Raw genomic sequence first — 12698 nt, 5'->3', positions numbered from 1 at the left:
TTATTGAAAAAACATAACAACCCCAACACTTTGAACTGTAAAGTATATATTCGTCAAGAGAAAATTTTGGGGAAAATTAAAACAGTAATAATAATAAAAAAGCTATTTACAAAAAAGCACTTTTGATCTAAAATATGACTTCTGAAGTTTGAGAAAAGTAAAAAGCCTGTAGCTACTTGTTTTTGACTGGCAGATGTGTGTTTGTTTGTGTAGATTTGAGGTGGGCTCTGATAGTCTGACTATACGTGACGTGAGAGAGGATGATGAAGGCAACTACACCTGCATCAGAAACACCACCCTTGACCAAGATTCAGCCAGCGCCATGCTCACAGTAGTCGGTACGCTCAGTTTATACATCACTCTCACCTGTTTCAGGTTTTTTCAGAAACTGTACAATATACAATGTGGCATCCTAGTTTTTTGTCAATACAGATCATATGGGTAATATTTTAGAGTTGAAATTGTACTTTTTTTTTATAATTAACTTCTGACTTCCTCAATCCTGCTTTCCTTGTCAGAGGCCACACCAACACCACCTATAATTATGGGTAAAATGCACTTCTTTCAGTTCCCAAACAGGTCCCAAAACCATTTGATGCATTTGTATTTTTTGCTTTTTTGTTGTTTATCCCTCATCACCTTCCTAATATGTGCTTATGGATGTGCTTTGTGGATGTTTGCCATCAATACATAAACTGTTAAAGGCCATTTAGGTTTTTAATTTTCGCAAATGAGGCAGCTCGCTAAAATTTTCCTGACCTCATTTGGAAGTAAAGACCTGTGTGGTTTCATCTTTACTAACAGGCTCTCATGCCAATTTGACATTTTGATGAGTTTACTAGTGAATTCGTACAGTCTCAGGTTTACGTTTTCATACGATCTGCTCACACCACACTGAGGTTGGTTTTTTGACCTTCATTCTTATTTTTTGCTGCAAATTTTGTGTTTTTGTACAACTCAAATCATACTAATTTAATCTCATGTAACATTTTCTCATGAAATCGGTTTGGCTGTACCTTTCAGACACTTTAAAATCATGCCTTTAACAGAATGTTACACGTCTGTGACAATTTGTTTATTTTTTTTATTTGGTGGTCTTTTTTTTTTTGCCTTGTGTTGCATGTTATTAATGTCTGTTGTAATTCAGCTGGATCAAGTTTTGTGTCTTATAATATCCGTTTTTTCCAGAGCAACCGGATCCACCTACAGACCTGGAGCTGACAGACCAACGAGAGCACAGTGTTCGGCTTACATGGACCCCTGGTTATGAAAACAATAGTCCTATTCAACGTGAGTTAAAACATATTAAAGACTCAATGTTTGCTACCTTACCTGGTAGATTAATTGGCCATCCACATAATAGGTCAACAGAAACATTTAGTTCTGCTCTTCTGATCCATTTCTACCTGGTTACCTCAGTGTTCCTGATCCAGTATGAAGATTCGCTCCACAAGCCTGGAGTATGGGTCAATATGACCGAAGTCTCAGGAACCAGAACCACAGTGAACTTGGAGCTTTCCCCGTATGTGTATTACTCCTTCAGGGTCCTGGCACTCAATGAAGTGGGTCTGAGTCAACCCAGCGCTCCATCTAGACAGTACAGAACCAACCCTGCACGTGAGTTACCTTAGCAAGAAAACAGAATGCTTAAAAATCTTTGAACGTCCTTGTATTTTTATGAATCAAAGTCTGATTGTGATTCTCACAGAGCCTGATGTGAATCCATCAGACGTTGAAGTTGTTGGAACATCACCTGACAGTCTGACAATAACTTGGAGGGTAAAACACTTTGATTTTGTTTAGCAGAGTACTCTCCTCAAAACAAAAGGTTCCAAAAAGGGGGGGGGGGGGGGGGCTATAGCAATGCAACTGATGAACCATTTTTGGGCTCCCTTGAGAACTTTTCAGTGATCAGTTCTTAATCAGATCAGTTTTTTTAGGGTGAAGAAGATTTTTTTCTCACTATAAAAACCATTTGTGCTTTGGAAAGGTTCCATGGATGATAAATGTTCTTCAAGGAACCATGGATGCCAATAGCAATAGCAATAGCAATAGCAATAGCAAACCTTTATTTATAAGAGTTTACAAACGAATTCAGCTGAGCTCCTTGTTTTAATGTCTGGTGACCAGGAGCTGACTGGGCTGGAGTCGAACGGTCCAGGCCTACAGTACAACGTGAGCTGGAGACAGAAAGATGTGGATCAGCAATGGAATTCACTCTCTCTGGCCAATGTCTCGCAGTATGTGGTGACAGGAACACCCACTTTTACGCCTTATGAAGTCACCGTGCAAGCGGTCAATGACTACGGCCCTGGTCCCACACCAGAGGTAGTGCTGGGATATTCAGGAGAGGACTGTGAGTAAGCTGCAGAAAGCACTCAAACTTATTTATACTATTCTAAATTACTTGCAGTGTATTTATATTGTATTATATATTATTATTCTATTATATACAGTTAGTACTCTTTTCTCTCAAATTGTTTGGCAGTAGGAATAATGAGGTTTGTTTTTACTGCGTTTACTCTTTGCTCTACAATTGAAGCCTTTAATCGTGGTAAGAAAAAGGCCTGGGTTCAGTCTGAAGCGGCATTGGAAACTGCAGCAAAAGATGAGAATCTCAGCTCTGACTCTGACTGTTGTGCCTCATGATCCTAGGATTATCTTAAAGTTTCAGGAAATGAATCTTTTGGTTAAAAACCGGGAATGTTATGCAGAAATCAATAGGCTTTGAATATTAGAAAAACAGACTGGTTGAGATATACAGTTATAAATTGGACATGGAAGCAGAGCGGTTTTCTAAGAAAGCCAGTTTCACCACTGCGTACTAGGCCCATATTGGTCTCGTCACCCCTGAACGACTGCTAGCACACAGTGCAGCCACAGAGGATTTTACTTATACACCCTCTAACTAGAGTTTTGACGTCTGTAAGTATGCTAGACTTGTGTCTCCATTTAGAGAGACAGAAGTCAACTTCTACTGTGTTGCATTTGAACGCATTGCTGGTACTCCAATGTAGCCGTACAGGAAAAGCTCAGGAAGTTTGCTCAGCGCTTCCTATAGAAAGCTCTCTTCACTATGAAATTGTTAAATCTGCAGTTTTACGAGTGTATGAACTTGTCCCTGAAGCCTAGATTAAGCGGTCATTCAAAAACAGTCAACCAAGCTTTTGTGAGATAGAAGAGGGTCCTTTTTGAAAAGTGGTGTCTTTCTAGCAAGGTTACTTCCCTGAAAGACTTGCAGGAATTAATCTCGCTAGAGGACTTCAAAAAGTGTGTTCCTGCGAAGATTGCCGTGCACTTAAATGAACAAAAACAATGTCGATGGCTAATGCTGCAGTTTTGGCAGACGAGTTTGTGCTGACACACAGTCACTGAAAATGTACATCCAAGATGCTGGACAGATTTAAGGAAATAATGTATTTAGTTACATAACAAATAATAATAATTTATGTATGTCATCTTAGTACCAACTATGGCCCCGGAGAACGTAAAAGTTTCTGTTCAGAATGGGACGATGGCTGTAGTGAGCTGGGACGCTGTTCCTCTTTCAACAGTACAGGGACGACTGAATGGATATAAGGTACTTACTTAAAACTGAAAAACATTCACATCTCTAATATTATTCACCAATTATTGGAGATCTACCTAAAGATGTTGACATTTGAGCTGCAAACGGTCTAAGATGTCGGCCATCTTGTAGGTGAGTTACTGGAAGTTGAGAAGCCTACACAAGCAAGACCCTGAGCCCAAGAAACCACAGGAGCTCATCTTTCAAGAAAATGAGACGGAGAGTCTTCTGCTTGGCCTTCATCCCTACAGCCAGTACAACCTCAACATTAGAGCCTTCAACGGGAAAGGAGACGGACCCAGCAGCCCCAATCAGATATTTGAAACACCAGAGGGAGGTATAGTGTTATAATGTGCTCACTTATTAAAGTATGAAATATTTTTTAAAGGAGAGTAAACTATATACATTTTTTTTTTAGTTCCTGGGCCTCCTGCAGATTTAAAAGTCGAAAATCTGAACCTGGACTCACTTGTTGTGAAGTGGGCGCCACCTGTAGAATATAACGGTCACTTGACAGGATACTTGTTCAAATACCAGCCTAGTAAGTCTAAACTGAGGCATGTTTTATGGAATTTTGTTGCTGATTTATAAAATGATGGCGATTGCTTACACTTTTCATCCTCTCTATATGAACTCTGTCTTCTTCTTGTAGTCAACACAACAGATGAACTTGGGCCGCTCAAAGAGCTGCTTCTAGCAGCAAACGAGACCAGCGTCACTCTGGACAACCTCAAGCACAGCACACGCTACAAGTTCTATTTGAACGCCAAGACTGTCAAGGGTTACGGCCCCACTGTCACAGAAGAGGGTGTCACAATCATGGACGAAGGTGAGGACCAGCTTTCTGACTGATTTTACTGTGAAAGGTTTTCAGGATTGTATGCAAGGATCCAGGTGCAGTATTTTATTCTCAAAGGTGGCTTCGCAGGTGGCTTCGCAGAAATTGCAAGCAGAACAAAACTTCACATTTCACTTTTTACATTTACATTTACATTTAGCTGACTAACAACATAATACTTTTAATGCTTTAAGGGTTGCATACTAGATTAATAGTTTTAACGCAAACATAACATGCAGTTTGTCTATTTATATTAGAAATTTTGTATACTTTTATTCATACTTACAAATTTCATTTTGTGAGGCAATATTAGTCACTTTTTTTTAAAGCGCTATTCACCATGTCATGTTCTTAATCAGTATTTTTTGTCTTATTTGAAGCGTAGAACTTAAATATTTGTATTAGTTTTATTTTATTTTTATTTTTTTCTATTGTATTGTACCCTCCAACAGGATCAAACTTCGTGACTTAATACATTTAGAAACAATATATTAGGTGGCTGCTATTTATATCCCCTCTACCTTTGTCTCTCTTTCTTTCTCTCTCTCTCTCTTCAATGAAGCATTAATTCGTCATCCCGCAGTAGAGGTGGGAAAAGGTAACACCAGTATCAGGCTGATGAGAATGCATGCTGGTTGAGCATCAGCTATGTGACTTGAAAGTCACTGTAGCAGTGAAAAGAGATAGATACATATGCATGAACCTCCTCAGGCCAAAAAGCTTTACACCTGACTCAGTCTTCTCCATATGTCACGGAGAGTCACGTTACCAACAAATGCAAATTCCATCCCACTGCTTTCAGTAGGGCTTAGCTAGAAGATCTGCCGTTTAAAGGAATAGTTCACCTAAAAGTAAATGCTGTTGTTGGTTTTAATCTTAATGCAGCTCAAACAGAACAGTGTACAGGTTGGCTCCAAAAATGGTACCATTACAAAAAAGTGGACCATGGACAAAAAAGTACCATTACAGTGATTCACATTATATTGATTGTGCACTATATTTCAAATTTGTTGAAGCCATATGCTACTTTTATATAAAGATCAGAATTATAGTCATTATTCACTTATAATTTTTCCACATACTGTAGTAAACTCGAGAACTGGAACAGCGAATGAATTGCTCTTTTAAATTGGTTCTTTTTAGTGATGACTAAGTTTGCAAATTGGACTAAGCTGAATTGATTCATTCAGATGATTCATGAATTGAACTGAATCATCTCATTGATTCAGTCTCAGAGTTGACAACGCACTGTGTGGCGCAATTATCAGGGAATAATGATTTTTTTGGTCACAGTAAAGCTACTGTATGATTTGATACTTGAGACTATTGATGAATTTTTAACTACCATTTGAACTTCATTGTACAAATGCTCTAACTTTAATGCCATGCAACTTTTTGAATTGTTCACTCATTATCTTTACACTCAGTGAACTCCAGTGAATTTAAGAATTGCTACAACTGAATCATTGAGTCTGAGTTGAATTGGTTCTTTTCAATGATATTCTAGTACACAAATTGTACTAAATAATTTGTGCATGAATTGAACTGAATGGGGTCATTTACTCAATTGCAGTTGACAACTCACTGCAGAGGAAGATTATCAGTGAACAACGACTTAATTTTTGGTTTGTTCAACACAGCATTGCAATCAAATCACACGAGTCATATGGCCTTCCTTTATTGTCAGTTTTGGAGGTTAACAAATCTGAATATTGTGTAAGACTCGTGTTAAAATATTCATAATTTAAATCATTTTCGAATCCAAGTCATATGGGTTTGGAGTGACACTAGGGCGAGTAAATGCCAGAAGTTGAATTTTGGGGTGAACTAACCCTTTAACTAGAGTAGCCAAGGAGATTACAAGTTTTTCAGCGTGGACGTATGACAAGACAAACCCATATCTCTCTGCCTCGATCCCAGCGTCCTCTCAGAAACACAGAGTAACTGTGAATAACTGCTCTCATTGCATCGGTGAACTGCATGTCCCTGCATGCTGTTAACTTTGATCTGCATTTCTCTCTTTCGCTGCCTTGTTTTCTCTCTATCTAATGTTTTGTGTTTCATGTTGTGTGTTTCACTATTCTCTGTATTCTTCCAGGCTCAGCCCCCCCTACACCACCACCAACCCCCCCTGTCACTCAATTTTTGCAGCCCCCGTTTCACAAGGGTACAAATACTCCTGTCCCGGCACCTGTTCTCTCTTTGCTTCATTGTTATGCTTGTGTGATACCATATTGAACAGGAATCTGTAGATGCTATACCTTATCTCCTAGTGACCCTAAAAAGATACAATCTGTGAATTTCATTGGGTTAGATATATCAAATTAAGATGCATTTGCAAACTAATTATGCTAGATATTTTATTGAAAGTAACTTTTATTGAAAGTAAATACACTTGTGGTGTATGTGTCTATATATTAAATACTGGGGCCACTAGACATCCAAATATACAGAATGAACTTCTTCATAATCTCAAAATTTTCACATCACTTGTATTTTTCCTTGTTTGATCAGCGCCACCTGCGGGTCGGATGTTTGGGAGTGTAAACTCCTCAGTGGAGGAGAACCATGCTGTGATAAGCTGGGAATACTCGGGGCCGGATAGGAATGTTTATGTGGAATATGTTGTTGATAACAGTAAGATTGTCCTCCTTACAGTTTCAATACTGCTGTGCGTTTATTTAATATCATTAAGTTCATAGACCAATTTATTTATTATTATATAGAATTTGTGTAATATAAAAAAGAAAATACTGTTTTGATAAAAGCATTATAAATATATACATTTTATTTGATTTTAAATACATTTTGACTTAAAGAATAATTATTTAATAAAATCTACTTTTTAAATATTTCCTGCGCAATTTTTTTTTTTTTGTCATAATCTCTGCCTTGCCGTCGGCCCTTGTCTCCAGGTAAAGATCCCTGGAAAACAGAGTATGTAAATGGCACTCGGACATATCAGATTAGAGGACTAAAGCCGGGGATGTCCTATAGGGTTCGGGTGGTAGCCAAAGACCACTCAGACGCAACGGTCCACAGTACAGAGGAGCTGTTGATTACAGTTCCAGGTGAGGAGAGCATGTCTGCAGACCGTCAGCATCAACCTCACCTGTCACTCACCCGTGAAGCCCCGCCCAGCCTCAGTTCCACACATTACCTGTAGCTTTGGTTTGGAATCTTAACAAATTACGCATGAGTCCAGATGGGTTTATGGAAATTTATATGCATGCCAGAATTACATTTGTCCATTTCTTTCATACTTTCTTCTTTGACATCCTACAGTGGTCTTCATACATCGTCAGAGAATTTTAAAATGCACTTCTTTAAATCCATGTTTCAAACTTGAGTTTTTTGTTACCTTGATGTTCAACTCATGTTCATTTCTACTTCACTGTTGATGCCAGTATTTTGTGTTTTTGGTGGTGTTTATATATGTAATATATATCTGCATAATACATTTAAAATGAAAAAAATTGAGGATTAGTTCATTTTGTCCCCTTTTTTGCAGCTATGACTAGCAAGCAGGTTGACATAGCCACACAGGGCTGGTTTATCGGGCTGATGTGTGCCATTGCTTTACTGATCCTGGTGCTCCTCATCGTTTGCTTTATAAAAAGGAACAAAGGAGGCAAATATCCAGGTAAGTGACTGTACAAAGTTGATGTGAGATGTTTGAATCTGTGATGTTGTGGTTAAGTACATCTGTGTAGTGCTAATGCTGAAACTGAAATCTTTTAAACAGTGCAAACAGACCACATAAGATATCTGGAACATAAAATAAGAAAAATATTTAAGATTCTGCACACACGTGAACTCCTTTGTACTCCTTTGAACTTTAATGCCATACAACTTTTTGATTTTCCAATCGTATAGTAAAAGAAAAAGAAGATGCCCATCAAGACCCAGAAATCCAGCCCATGAAAGATGATGATGGGACATTTGGGGAGTACAGGTGAGGAAGACGACATGTAGGACTTAATCTACAGCTATTTATATCACTTTGGTCAGAGATCATGAAAAATAAACGTTTAAATTGTACCAGTGGTAATTAAAAGTGATGTTGTTGTCATTTCACCACTCATTGAAGACAAACTTGCTTCTCCTCTTGCTCAGGGATTCAGACCGTAATTTTTTCATTCCTCTGAGATGAATGTAAACATCTTTGGCCTCACCACAAAACAGCTTGAGGAAAGCAGGAGCAAACCTTTTTTATGCATTATAACAATTCTTAACCAAAGCTGTGTATTATATGACTGTACAAATATTTTACACATTTTTCATTCATTTTTTACATTTTCATTCATTTACCACATTTAGTGTCAAATCAAATGGCTTCCTAATTTACATTGTTATTTCTGTAAATTATTTTGTTTTGTGTCATTATTAATATTTATTGTCATCGTTTTTTTTTATTTAATATTTTTTAATTTATTGTTTTATATTTGTGTTTATATGTTTGGTCATATTGTCATTATTGTTGCTGATGCAATGGAGCAGATATGATTGGAACTAGATTATTAGTCTCAACTCAACAATAGCTAATTCAAGACATAAATTAAATTATTTGAGAAATGGAATATTAAATGGAAAATTTAATTATATATATTGTACCCTGTAATATTTAAAATGATTAAATTCAATGTCAGCTTCTGAAAGTGCCAAATCAGAACCATGGTTGACATCAGCCTTGTTTGTTTTTTTGTCTTGTATTAACATTCCACATGTCCTGTTCATAAAGTCCTTTATTTGTTGTGTATGATGTCACTGTGTATTCATTTGTCTTTATTGTAAAGTGATAACCTCATTGTCAAACATGTCGGTCTGTCTTATTTGTTCCTCCTGTGTGTTTTAATTTTGGGGGGAGTTTAGGACTTCAGAAAGGTAAGAGGGGCTTTGCAAGTCTTGCATGCATAAAATTCTCCCATTTATTCATCTCCTAGTTACAGAAGAAAATCAAACAGATGTCTGTTAATCCATTTGTTTAGAAATCCTCTATCATTTTATGATTTTCCAGTTTTAAGAGAAATGGTTTGTGCGTTGTGATGTATGTTACCAAATTTCCAAGTGCACGTTATGATCAGTTCTGAACATCTACTGCCTTTTGGATTTTGGAAAGACCCATATAAGGACTGTTGGGAAAATACCTGCACTAAACAGCATGTTGGAAATGGACGATCTCCACTATCTAGTTTAGATGGTTTAAATTGTGCTTTTTGTAATATCCTCCCCCTCCCCCTTGTCTCTACTCTTTACATCAGTGACACAGAGGATCACAAGCCCTTGAAAGGCAGCCGGACCCCATCCAATGGGACGGTCAAGAAGGACGACAGTGACGACAGCCTGGTGGATTATGGCGAGGGAGGAGATGGCCAGTTCAACGAGGACGGCTCGTTCATCGGCCAGTACAGTGGGAAGAAGGAGAAAGACACGGCGGAAGGCAACGAGAGTTCAGAGGCTCCTTCTCCAGTCAATGCCATGAACTCCTTTGTGTAACTACCTGGAAACTCCTCGTGACCTTTGACCCATCCAACACCCCACCTCCTTGTCGCACCATTATATGGAGAACAGTCTCTATTGCACTGTGACCCCCTGACATCACACAGCAAAAGAAATCAAACAAACACCCCAAATGAAAGAATGAGAAATTATACAATTGCGAGAAGAGGGCCAGTCCAAGATTCAACGCGATTGGTCGGAATGAAAGTCACATGAGTGTATTATCTTACAGCGAGCATATAGGAATATATAAATTGACTTATATTTTATTAACAAGGCCCAATTTACCATCAGATGGCATTGTTTCACACCATCTTGTCTCTTGGACTGGCATGGAATCAGTTATTGACGTCACCCCCATGGCGAATCAGCATTAAGGTGCGGTCACATTTACTGTTGTTCGGAAAATTTTCACAGGCAAAATCCAGTCGTTTCAGTAGGAGTCAGTGCGATTGGGAATTTTGCGTTAGGGCGAAAGATTCCCCCACACAGATTTCGCAACAGGTTCAGGTTTTCGCAGATTCATTGCGTCGACCACTATTAAAAAAGTGACTTCTGTGTGAACAGTGATTCATGCATTGCTACACTATTGTGAATATGCAATGGACCTTTACTGCGCACGAATAATAATAATTGCTAATGGGACCGCACCTTTAGCCAGCGTTGTGGAGACTGTGAAGCTTGTCTGACTATATGATACCCACTTTTGCTTCACACCAAATGCCTGTTGCATTCTGTCGTCAGTGTTCAAATCGGTATTATACACATTTCAGGCACCAATGTCTTTGTGGGCATTGTTGTGAAGTATGTAATACGTGTAAAAGCTGTTCTTAGGCGTCAGAGGTTTTGAATATACACAAACAAATCACAGATTTAAAAAAAGCAGGTTGTCAGGGATGGGAGGTAGCATGTTTTGGACACACAAGCACTCTTTACAGTCACACAGATGTGGTTTTATCCTTTTCTCAGTTCTCTTGTGTTTATTTTTGCACCCTGTGTTTGTTTCATTTACGACAAAACGTTTTCAATGTTTTATCCCTTATGAAAAGTCATTGATATATTCAAAGAGTTAAGGGTTCACTTCATCCAGGACTGTCATTGTGAAGGAAAGCCCCCCAGACTGCCATGTAGCCACCCGTGACCCCACTTTGGTTGCCAGAATTCACGCTGCTTTCAGTGAGGTAGTTCAGTATGGGATGCAATGAAGGCCACTCAGCACAGTTCCTTAGTGCCTTGGTAGAAAACATTATTCTATACTCAAAAAACGGTTCCCTCTCATAGCTTTGAGGATAGCCCTCTTTTATATCAGTACTGCAAGTGATACCCAAATCCAGGGCTGAGCGAAGACCGCAAGATTCAAGGAAATGATGTCACCTACACAGCCGTCACAAAAGTCACCTCAAATCGGGGTGAGGGGCTTCTCATTCCCCTTATTGACAGCTAAAAAAATACTGCCTTTTCTCTGAAAAGAGTGTACTGCTGTTGATTGGTCTGATCTGACACATTTATGGGAACTCATAACGGCGATGGGAACAACCAGCTGTGGTATTTGCCATAGATCTCAACATTTGCGATACCAGTAGGCAGACATATACACATTCTCACATGTAACCGTTTTTTAAATCATGTTACTGCATGTAATGAAGTATTATGAGCTGTCGGGTGTAGTGAAATCAGGGCTTCACCAAATCGGAAGTGGTGCTGTCTTCAAATATGGCTGGAGTGTGTGCGGCTTATGCAGGCATGCATGAAAATATTTGTGTGTGTGGAATGAATGTTTGTGATGGCTATGAATGTGTGTCTGTCCACTGTATATATAGGGCAGGCAAGCCTTTTTTTTTTTTTTTTTTTGGCAAGGCCCTAGATTTTCAAGATTTAGCTTGTCATAACTTGCATCAAGTTTTTTAGTTGGGAATTGTCTGCTTTTTAATGTATAGATCTGACAATTGCTTTGTAAAATTTCCAGCCAAAATTATTTTAGACACTTAAAGGGATGCCGGGGCGGCCCGTGAATGGAAAAGCTGCTGAGATATCCAATCACAACTGAGCCCTTGAGCATGACAGTACATCCCAAGGCCCTCTAGGGGAACTGTCCCAACAATTTGGGTGCTGAAAGACACTTTGGATTAAAAGAAAAAAGCCTGCTTAAAAAGTGACGACAACCCATTTCCTGAACCCCATGAGTCTGAAAAACAAATCAACAGATGATTATGCGTAAGCTAGCACTCCCGAAAACTACACAGTGTTCCACCTGAATTCACACACACATCAGCTCTTACTCTTTTAATGGCACTGTTGTTTTCTTTTCTATTTGACCAGGAGGTTTATGACTTTTTTTTTCTGTAGGAAAAATAAGAAAATGGATGCATCCCCAAAGAAGGAAGCTGGATTGCACTGGTGTGGGTGCAGAACATATTGATGTGTTTTTGTCAGAGGGGGCAAAGACGAATGAAACATAGTGTGAAATAATATTCGGGTTAATGTGAAAGCTACATGAAAATAGAGCATGAAAGGCTGTGAAATGGTTTACTCCATAATATAATCGCAAGAAAAAAAATATTTTGTATATAAAAGAATTAAAATAAATGTTGGTTTCTGGATTTCACTACCATCTGTCTGTTTTTGACTTTATTCCTTATATAAGAATTATCTTAATCAATGAACGTTAATTCTCTTAAATTAAAGAAAACATAATTTTTTTTGCATATTCAAGTGACTGAAATATGGATAGTGTAACTAAACAATGGTCATATTTTCTATGAACATTGGAAACTTGACAGTTTCTTCTATGTT

The 12698-nt window shown here is 38.3% G+C and overlaps 1 protein-coding gene across 14 annotated transcripts in view; it reads left to right on the top strand.

The window, feature by feature from the left end:
• LOC113048167 (neuronal cell adhesion molecule-like) overlaps nucleotides 1-12514 on the top strand; it is a 44214-nt gene extending 31700 nt beyond the window's left edge. For 4 of the 14 annotated variants that reach the window (XM_026209763.1, XM_026209762.1, XM_026209764.1 and 1 more), the window contains 17 exons: nucleotides 214-338; nucleotides 519-548; nucleotides 1189-1290; nucleotides 1420-1617; nucleotides 1709-1779; nucleotides 2131-2356; nucleotides 3465-3580; nucleotides 3701-3905; nucleotides 3987-4109; nucleotides 4221-4397; nucleotides 4969-5004; nucleotides 6505-6573; nucleotides 6921-7043; nucleotides 7322-7477; nucleotides 7918-8049; nucleotides 8283-8361; nucleotides 9668-12514. In XM_026209763.1, the coding sequence (XP_026065548.1) occupies nucleotides 214-338; nucleotides 519-548; nucleotides 1189-1290; nucleotides 1420-1617; nucleotides 1709-1779; nucleotides 2131-2356; nucleotides 3465-3580; nucleotides 3701-3905; nucleotides 3987-4109; nucleotides 4221-4397; nucleotides 4969-5004; nucleotides 6505-6573; nucleotides 6921-7043; nucleotides 7322-7477; nucleotides 7918-8049; nucleotides 8283-8361; nucleotides 9668-9902 (2203 nt within the window). In that variant the 3' untranslated portion in view covers nucleotides 9903-12514. Of the gene's footprint in view, nucleotides 1-213; nucleotides 339-518; nucleotides 549-1188; nucleotides 1291-1419; nucleotides 1618-1708; nucleotides 1780-2130; nucleotides 2357-3464; nucleotides 3581-3700; nucleotides 3906-3986; nucleotides 4110-4220; nucleotides 4398-4968; nucleotides 5005-6504; nucleotides 6574-6920; nucleotides 7044-7321; nucleotides 7478-7917; nucleotides 8050-8282; nucleotides 8362-8522; nucleotides 9222-9667 lie in introns of those variants that run through there. The other 10 variants (XM_026209765.1, XM_026209766.1, XM_026209770.1 and 7 more) reach the window with 7 other exon arrangements.
• The last annotated feature ends 184 nt before the right edge of the window (nucleotides 12515-12698 follow it).

This window comes from Carassius auratus, chromosome 29 (genome assembly GCF_003368295.1).
Source record: "Carassius auratus strain Wakin chromosome 29, ASM336829v1, whole genome shotgun sequence".
Lineage (NCBI taxonomy): Eukaryota > Metazoa > Chordata > Actinopteri > Cypriniformes > Cyprinidae > Carassius > Carassius auratus.
The sequence above is the reverse complement of the archived record's forward strand: the minus strand, read 5'-3'. Positions and strand labels throughout refer to the sequence as shown.